This window comes from Papio anubis, unplaced genomic scaffold (assembly GCF_008728515.1).
Source record: "Papio anubis isolate 15944 unplaced genomic scaffold, Panubis1.0 scaffold148, whole genome shotgun sequence".
In the NCBI taxonomy this organism is placed as follows: Eukaryota; Metazoa; Chordata; class Mammalia; order Primates; family Cercopithecidae; genus Papio; species Papio anubis.
This window is the reverse complement of record NW_022161447.1, coordinates 158241-167973: the sequence shown is the minus strand read 5'-3', so window position 1 is coordinate 167973 and position 9733 is coordinate 158241. Positions and strand designations below refer to the sequence as shown.

The window sequence follows — 9733 nt, the reverse complement described above, 5'->3', positions numbered from 1 at the left end:
CAGCCTAACCAGGAGAAATTTCCTGCTTCCCAGTTCTGGAGCGCAGACGTCCCAGGAATAAGGCGTCTGCAGGGTTGGTTCCTTTTGAGGGCCGTGAGAGAGAGTGTGTTTCATGTCTCTTGCCACCTTCTGGTGGCTTGCTGGCAATCTTCAGCACTTTGGGGCCCACAGAAGCAGCATCCTGATTATCTCTGGCTTCATCTTCATGTGGCGTTCTCCCTGTGTCTATGTCTGTGTCCAATTTCTTCATTTTATAAGGACACCAGTCATATTGCATCAGGGGCCCACGCGGATCCAGTATGACCTCATCTTAACTAACGGAATCTGCAATGGGCCTATTTCTAAATAAGGTCACATTGTGAGGTACTGGGGCTTAGGACTTCAACATATTGATTTTGTGGGGACACAATTCAACCCATAACAGAATGGGTGGATGGAGGATGCTGAAGCCTCCCGGGGCACCGTCTGAGAATTTGGAACTTGCTTCTGGAGTCCACAGCCCTTCCCATTAACTTGCTCCCTCTCTAGGAACCATGTCTCCCACACTTAACTCCATAAAAGGCGCTTACACTTCTAGCTACTTCACCACTGCCACACTCAATGTGACTTTGAAGTTCATCATCCACTTTGTAGACTGTCTTCGGCCCTTACTTTTTCTTCCCCACTCAGACCGGCCCTTTTGGCCATGAAAGAGCCAATCTGTACCTCCACCAATAAAAGCGATAAAACAGCCCCTTAACTAATTCTGATGCAAAGTATGTAGTAACCGGCTTTGAAATTAGTTTCTAGATGAGATTTATTTCAGGAACATCTATGAATTTTAATGACTGCTCTCTCATTGTTATCCAGCAGCAGAGTTAGTGAAGTGTGGTCTGAGCGGCTCAGCAAATACTGAATGGAGTGAGTGCCTGGGATGCAGCCAGCAGAGCCCTGTTTGTGCCCAAGCACGGAATCAGCAAACTGACTGCTCCCCGGGGTGCAGGGTGTGCAGTCACTGGCTCCGTTGTGATCCAAGGGCTGGGCTTGCCCATGTGTATTAATTACATCATTGAATCTTCACCAGTATACACTCGGATACATATTTATGTTCCCTTTTGACAAAAGAGGAAGCTGAGGCACAGACTGTAAGAGGCAACATGTAAGAGGCAAAATGGAGATTCAGATCCTGGTTTGCCCTCCAAGCACTATCTCTGAGATAGCTTGCCTAGCAGATAAATCTCACCTCCCCTGAACCCTGTTCCCAAAGGTCCACCTTAAAATGCTACGGGGGGATTCAAGACAATTCTATTCCTACAGGAGGCTTTTTTGAGGGGTTTGCTGAGGTGGGAGTGGGGCTAAGTGCACCTAGGGTGAAGGTTGTTCTATTTCAACACAATTTAGCAGAATTTATAAGCAATACTCCGCCCATTCTATGTTAATCAAACTGAATATAGTGTTACCTACTTTTTAAAAAATGCACCTGAGAAATTTTTTTTTTCTTGCTTGGTTTTTCCAAATATCAGTTAGGCTAGTTATAGCTCAAGAAAGAAAGGCCCTGTTATCTAACACAGTATGTTACAGCAAGCACTATATCCATATAAATATCTATTTTTTTCCTGTCATTCTTAGAACTTCAACTTCTCCTGATCCTTAAAAATGTCTGGTTTAGATTAATATTGGTGAACATTGATGGGTTTTAACAAGGAAACGACTGGAAGCATTTCCACTTACTAAAGTTTATTAAGTACAAAGAAATTAATCTGCAGAAGGAGACATCAATAAAAATAAAATACAGGTGAAACATTGGAGGAGTCACAGACTGCAGTGTCAGTGAGAATATATGACAATGGTGGGGACGGTATGACCTAGATGTCTCTAAGTATGAGTTTACAGTCAAGGGGTTAAACCTTTACACCGCCAAAGGAACTCCGTGCACCAGCATGAGCTCCAAGGGTTGTGAATTCAGTGATAGGTCTCAAGGGGAGATGGGATGCCACATTCCTGAGATTTCTCCCTAATTGCCATTTTTGGTTTCTGCTCCTTCCTCCCCTCTGTCCTTTTTTTTTTTTTTTTTCTTTTTTGAATTAGGGTCTCGCTCTGTTGCCCAGGCTGGAGTGCAGTAGCACCATCTCAGCTCACTGCAACCTCTGCCTCCAGGGTTCAAGTGATTCTTGTGCCTGAGCCTCCCAAATTGCTGGGATTACAGGTGTGAGCCACCACGCCCAGCTAATTTTTTGTATTTGAGTAGAGACAGGGTTTCACCATGTAGGCCAGGCTGGCCTTGAACTCCTGACCTCAAGTAATCCACCCACCTCGGCCTCCCAAAGTGCTGGGATTACATGCGTGAGCCACTGCTCCCGGCCCCCTCTGTCCTTAAATAGTGTTATTTTAATTTCCATCCCAGCCACAGGGGACACGAATGCCTAAACACCTCATTAGGGCAGGCAGTCTACTCTGAAGGTGGAATTGCCTTTGTTTAGGGTCTTCTTAATCAGGATCATTAAAACTTTTATAATTATTTTATACAACTGTGAGGGCGGTGGAGTGGACAATGTTATAATAATACATTCTGGCTTTTTGGAAATCTTCCAGAACCAATAAAACAAATTAGTTATGCCCAGAGCTGATGACCTGCAACAACTTCTTTTCTATTGATTTAGCTGTTACAGTTTTGGCTTGATTCATTCCCCCAGAGACGGGAATTTGACCCTGGCTCACTTGCTTCCATCTGGAACGAGAAAGCACAGCACTGCGGCAGGACACCACCTGGGTCTTTACTCCAGACAACAGTGGGGCAGATGCAGTCATGTTTGCCCACACCCTCCTGACCGGCTGCCTTTCTGGATGGCTTGGTCTGGACACGATATCCTTCGGGGGTGAATGTGTGTGTGGGGTTTTGCAAAGCAAATTTCTTTTTCACTGGCTTCCCTCCCCTCCCTGCCTGATTTCCTTTAAAGGGCAGCTATTTTGAGCACAGCCCAGGGATCAGTCTGTTTCCTTCTATTTTTTCTCCTTCCTCTGTCACAGTCTTCCCCGACCAAGGATGGGGAACATCAGGGATCAGGCACACACTTCCCCTCCCTGCAGGATCAAGAAGAGGGAGTGAAGAGCAGGCCCAGCCCGGCCTGCCCTTTTCCATATTCAGAGTGGCTGAGCTTGCACACATCTCCCCACGGACAGGTGCTCACCACAAGGGGATGAATGTGGAGTTGTCAGGCAGGGTTCTCCTTTAGCTCAGAAGGGAGCTAGGTTTTGCCCGATGGGTGGCTCCAAGGGTCCTAAGAAGGGGGCGGTGAGGCACCAGGTATTTGTGGCGGGTATTTCACACGATGTTTCATTCTACACTTTTTCATGTCATATTTTCCATGAAGTCCACACTTGAAGCCAGGGCAGAAGGGGAGACCTCTGAGATACAATGGGTAGTTTAGCATAATGATGAGTTGTGTATGTTTTTAATCTGCAGGGAAGAAATAGCAAAATCTCGTAAAGCTGGCTACCGGGATGGGACTGGGAACTTGGAGGGAACAGAAGGAAAGTGACGGAGACTTGGGCACTAGGGACACTGTAAACAGTAGGAGCATTGGCTACTTGGAGGATTATTCAGTTACAAAAGGGGCCCTGTGGTCGGCATCTGAGGGGCCAAGCCCACTCTTGCCTTTACTTTGTGATATATTTACATTAAGCAGAAAAAAAAAAAAAAAAAATCCCTGTACTGCAAAATGAAAGCGAGACATGGCATCTCGTTCCCTGGAGGCTGCACGGCACTGTCTGGGTGTGGGGAACACACTGTTTCCTCTGAGCTGCGTCATTGATAAGGCATTGTTTGGTTTGATTTTGCAGTTAGTGTGATGAGAATATAAAATCATGCCAATAAGAAGCCGTTGTGGATATTTATAACTTTGGGGCTACCTGCAAACGAAGGACTCTCTACAAACGGTTCAGAATCTAGGAAGGGCCAGCCTGCAAGCGTATTCACAGTCATGGAGTGGGCACTAGGTGGAGGGACAGGGCTCTATCTGAGCTGACAGACAAATGCCAAGATGCAGTGTAAAAAAACGGAAAAATGAGGGGTGTTTTAAAAAATATTACTGAAATAAAAGTCCATTAAAATACTGCTTTAAAGCCCGTGCAAACCACATATTTACAATAAATAAATTCTCAATTCCAAGCCTGTATGCCAACTGAATTACAGCTTGAGCATGGAGTGGGCGGGGTCTGACATGTTCTGCAACCTGGAACCCCAGGACCTTGGCTTCATCTGTCTTCTCACCGAAGAGTCTTCAGAGATAACTGTGGAAATGTAACAGAACATTACCAGGTGGAGTTAGAAGACTCTTGCACATGAAAGCCCTCCTCCTCCACCTCCCCCAAACAGGCTGGGCACCGCAGCTTCTCATTCATGCAAGGCTGTCAAGTTTGGGGAGATGCTTATGCAAAGAGCTGCTTTTTACCCAAGGGGCTGTGGGTGGAAATGTGATGAAATGGGATATATAGTTGATGGTATGTGAGGACCTAATACTGTCTTATAAGCATTTATAGAACCGATCATCAGCAATTCACTTGACAGAAAGCTCAGGGAAATCAAAAAACGTGCTGAAGATCCCAAGTCAAGGCAGTGGAAAAGCAAGAAACAGATTTAGGCATTCAGACTTCCAGCCCAGGGCTCCCACCCATCATGCACTGACCACTCTATCCATGCAAAAGAGCAGTCCCTGGGGTATTGTTTGCAATGTCTAGAACCCAGTGATTTCTCTGGGTGATTGTTTTGTGTCTCACTGCAAGAAAATGAATTAAGATGGTATCCAGTGAGATATAAGGATCTTTTTGACTGTGGAACGCCCAAAGGAGACATTACAATCCACCTTGACTAGACTGGCAGGCGGAGATCAAAACCACCAGACTCAGGTGATCTGGGTGCACGCCTGCCATGAAGCTGGGAACCAGATCCTGCACAATGTCTGACACATTGGTAGTGAGGAGGATTCTTGTCCCTGGAGATTCTAACATGCCAGGAAAAGCAGTGAGGCCTTATGGAAGAAGCACTGGACAAGAGGTCAGAAGGTCTGGGCATTGTGACATGGGCAAGTTCTTCAAATTTCTAGAGCAGTTTTCTATAAAAATGGCATTAAAGGTATCTCTCCAGCTTCCATCACAGGGTTATTAAAAGGACTAGATGATATAACTTATGCAAGCTAACTGAAAAATGTAAAGAGCCATACAAATATGAAGGAACATGATTATGATTATTACTGTATTTTCCTGATGACGGGAATAGTATAATCATTGTAGAAAACTTGGAAATTGCACAAATGCAAAAAGAAGAAAGTAGAAATCAGCCATAATCTTCCAGAGTGAATGCCTATTAACGTTTTTTCTCCATTTTTATTGTGGTAAAATATAAATAACATAAAATTTACACTAGTAACTTTTTTTGCGGGGGAGGGGGACAGAGTTTCACTCTTGTTGCCCAGGCTGGAATGCAATGGTATGATCTCGGCTCACTGCAACCTCTGCCCATGGGTTCAAGCAATTCTCCTGCCTCAGCCTCCCAGGTAGCTGATATTACAGGCATGCGCCACCATGCCTGGCTAATTTTGTATTTTTAATAGAGATGGGGTTTCTCCATGTTGGTCAGGCTGGTCTCGAACTCCCAATCTCAGGTGATCCAACTGCCTTGGCCTCCCAAAGTGCTAGGATTACAAGCATGAGCCACCACACCCAGCTGACTAGTAATCATTTTTAAGTGTCTAATTTAGGAGTATTAAATACATTCATAATGTTGCACAACCAATCATCAGTACCCACTTTTGTTTAACTCTTTTCATCTTGTAAAACTGAGACTCTGTACCCATTAAACAATATCTCTCAATTTTCTTTTTCCCTCTAATCTCTGGCAAGCACCAGTCTACTTTCTGTCTCTACTACCGTAAGTACTTATGTAAATGGAAGCATATAGTGTTTGTCTTTTGTGAGTGGCTTATTTCACTTAGAATAATGTTCTCAAAGTTCATCCATATTGAAGCATATTTTAGAACTTCCTACTTTTTAAGCTGGATAATATTCCACTGTACATGTGTATATCACATTTTGTTTATCCATTCATTTATCTATGATACTTGAGTTGCTTCTATATTTTATTTATTTTATTTTACTTTTCCAAGTTCAGGTCAGATGGGTAATGTGCCAAGGTTGTAACAAGGTTCAGAGGTGGCACATCTCACATATGCACATGAATACCCAATCATCGCGCTCATGAACTACAAAAGGATCAAGCTGCTTCTACATTTTAGCTACTGTAAATAATGCTGCTATGAACATGGGTGTACAAATACCTCTTCCAGGCTCTGCTTTAGATTCTTTTGGGTATATACCCAGAAGTGGAAGTGCCAGATCATATGGTAATTCTGTTTTTTATTTTTTGAGGAACTGCCATACTGTTTTCCACAGCAGCTGTACCATTTCACATTCTCACCAACAGTGCATAAGGGTTCCATTTTCTCCACATCTTTGCCACCACTTGTAATTTTGTTTTGTTTTGATAGCAGACATCTTGATGTGTATGAGGTGTTGTCTCATTGTAATTTTGATTTGTATTTCTCTAATGATTAGTGATGCTGAGCAACTTTTCCTATGCTCATTGGCCATTTGTTTATCTTCTTTGGAGAAACGTCTATTCAAGTCCATTGCTCATTTTTAAATTAGGTTATTTGTTTTCTTGTTGTTGAGTTTCATAAGTTCTCTACATATTATGGATATTAATCTCTTATCAGATATATGATATGCAAATATGTCCTCCCATTCTGTGGGTTGCCTTTTCTTTTTTATATTGTCTTTGATATGCAAATTTTAAAGATTTTCACAAAGTCCAGTTTGCTTATTTTTTCTTCTGTTGCCTATGTCTTTAGTGTCATATCCAAGAAATCACTGTCAAATCTAATGTCATGAAGTTTTTGCCCTGTGTTTTCTCCTAAGAGTTTTACAGTTTCGTGTCCTACATTTAGGTCTTTGATTCATTTTGAGTAAATTTTTGCATATGGTATTAGTAGGGGTCCAACTTCATTCTTCTACATGGGGATGTCCAGTGTTCCTAGCATCATTTGTTGAAAATACTACCCTTTTCCTATTGAATGGTCTTGGCATGCTTGTTAAAATCATTTGACCATATATGCAAGGGTTTATTTCTTTTTATTCTATTTATTTATTGCTTTTTATTCTATCCCATTGGTCTATATGTCTGTCTTTACACCAGTACCACACTGTTTCAATTATTATAGTTTTGAAATAGGAAGTATGAGTCCCCTAGATTCTTCTTCTTTTTCAAGATTGTTGTGGCTATCTCAAGGAGTTCCTTGAGATTCCATATGAATTTTAGGATTCTTCTTTTAGGATTCTGGGTTTTTCTATTTCTGAAGACAATGTCATTGAGATTTTGGTAGGGTTTATACTGAATCTGTAGATTGCTCTGGGTAATACTGACATCTTAACAATATTAAGTCTTCTAACCCATGAACATGGGATGTGTTTGCATTTATTTATGTCTTATTTAATTTGTTTCAGCCGTGTTTTATAGTTTTCATTATACAAGTCTTTCACCTCTTTGGTTAACTGCTAAGTATTTCATTCTTTTCTATGCTATTATAAATGGAATTGTTCCTGTAATTTTCTTTTCAGATTGCTCATTGTTAGTATGTAGAAATACAACCGTATTTTTGTATATTGACTTCATATCCTGCTACTTTGCTGAGTATTTCTAACAGCTTTTTTCTGGTGAAATCTTTAGGGTTTTCTACATATAACAACATATCATCTGCAAACAGAGATAATTTTACTTCTTGCTTTCCAATTTGGATGCCTTTTATTTTTTTTGTTGCCCAACTGCTCTGGATAGACTTCCAGTACTTTGCTGAATAGAAGCGATGAAAGCAGGCATCCTTGCCTTGTTCCTGATCTTAAAGCAAAAGCTTTCAGTCTTTCACCATTGAGCATGTTCACTGTAGATTCTTCATATATGGCTTTTATTATGCTAAGGGAGTTTCCTTCTATTCCTAGTTTATTGAGAATGTTTTTAATCATGAAAAGGTCTTCAATTTTGTCAAATGCTTTTTCTGCATCGATTGAGATGATCATGTGTTTTTTCCCTTCATCCTATTAATGCCATATATTGCATTAACTGATTTTTATATATTGAATAATCTTTGCCATGCAGGAATAAATCCAACTTGGTCACGGTATATAATCCTTTTAATATACTACTGGATTTGATTTGCTAGTATTTTGTTGAGAATTTCTGCATCAATGTTTATAAGGGATATTGGTCTGTAGTTTTCTTGTAGTGTCTTTGTCTGGCTTTGGTATTAGGATAATGCTGGTCTCATAGAATAGATAAAAAATGTTCCCTCCTCTTCAATTTTGTGGAACTATTTTAGAGGGATTGGGTTAGTTTCTTGAACGTTTGGTAGAATTCACCAATGAAGCCATGAAGTCCAGAGCTTTTCTTTTTTGGGAGACATTTGATTAATGGTTAAATGTCCTTACTAGTTATAAGTCTATTCAGATTTTCTATTTCTTTTTTTTGGTGGGCACATAGTAGGTGTATATATTTATGGGGTACATGAGATGTTTTGATACAGGTATGCAATGAGTGATCATCACATCATGGAAAATGGGGTATACATCCCCTTAAGCATTTATCCTTTGTGTTACAGACAATCCAATTATACTCTTTGAGTTATTTTAAACTGCACCGTTAAATTATTATTGACTATAGTCACCTGTTGTGCTATCAAATAGTAGGTCTTATTTATTCTTTCTATTTTTTTATACCAATTAACCATCCCCAACTCTACTCCCCCACTAGTTTGTAACCATCCTTCTACTCTCTATCTTCTTTTTCTTTTCTTTTCTTTTTCTTTCTTTCTTTTTTGAGACAGGGTCTCACTCTGTCACCTGGGCTGTAGTGCAATGGTGCAATCCATAGCTCACTGCAGCCTCAAACTCCTGGGCTAAAGTAATCTTCTCTCCTCAGTCTCCCAAGTAGCTAGACTACAGCCACGCACCACCATGTCTGGCTAATTAAATTTTTTTTTTTTTTTTTTTTTTTTTGTAGAGACAGGGTTCACTATGTTGTCTAGGCTGGCTCAGACTCCTGGCCTCAAGCAATTCTCCCACCTTAACCTCCCAAAGTGCTGTGATTACATGTGTGAGCCACCATGCCCAGCCAGACTTTCTATTTCATTGAGATTTGGTCTTGGTAGGTTTTGTAATTTTAGAAATGTGTCCATTATATCTAGGTTATCCAACTTTTTGGCATAAAATTATGTATAATACTGTCTTATAATCCTTTTTATTTCAGTTGGATTAGTAGTAATATATCCACTTTCATTTCTGATTTTAGCAATTTGAGTCTTCTCTATTTTTTCCTTAGTCTATCTAACTAAAGGTTTGTCAGTTTTGTTAATCTTTTCAATAACCAACTTTTGGCTTTGTTGATTTTCTGTATTTTTTTCTATTCTCTATTTCACTGATCTCTGTTCTAATTTTCTTCATTTCCTTCCTTCTTGCCAACTTTAGGTTTGGTTTGTTCTTCTTTTTCTAGTTCTTTACATTGTAAAATTAGGTTGCTGATTTGATAACTGTCTTGTTTTTTAATGTAACAATTTATAGCTATAAATCTCCCTCTTAGCGCTGCTTTCAGTGTTCCATAAATTTTGGTGTGTTGTATGTTCATTTTAATTAATCTCCAGGTGTTTTATAG

The 9733-nt window shown here is 40.5% G+C and overlaps 1 protein-coding gene and 1 non-coding gene across 2 annotated transcripts in view; both read right to left on the bottom strand.

The window, feature by feature from the left end:
- Nucleotides 1–3292: 3292 nt before the first annotated feature.
- Nucleotides 3293–9733, bottom strand: part of LOC101003590 (WAS/WASL-interacting protein family member 3) — a 37664-nt gene continuing 31223 nt past the window's right edge. Inside the window, exon 8 of the mRNA XM_031661424.1 lies at nt 3293–4269. Within this exon, the coding sequence (XP_031517284.1) occupies nt 4246–4269 (24 nt within the window). The 3' untranslated portion in view covers nt 3293–4245. The remainder of the gene's footprint in view (nt 4270–9733) is intronic.
- LOC116272665 lies at nt 6145–6248 on the bottom strand. Its single transcript, XR_004181294.1, has one exon. It is a non-coding gene; the product is annotated as a small nucleolar RNA U13 (small nucleolar RNA).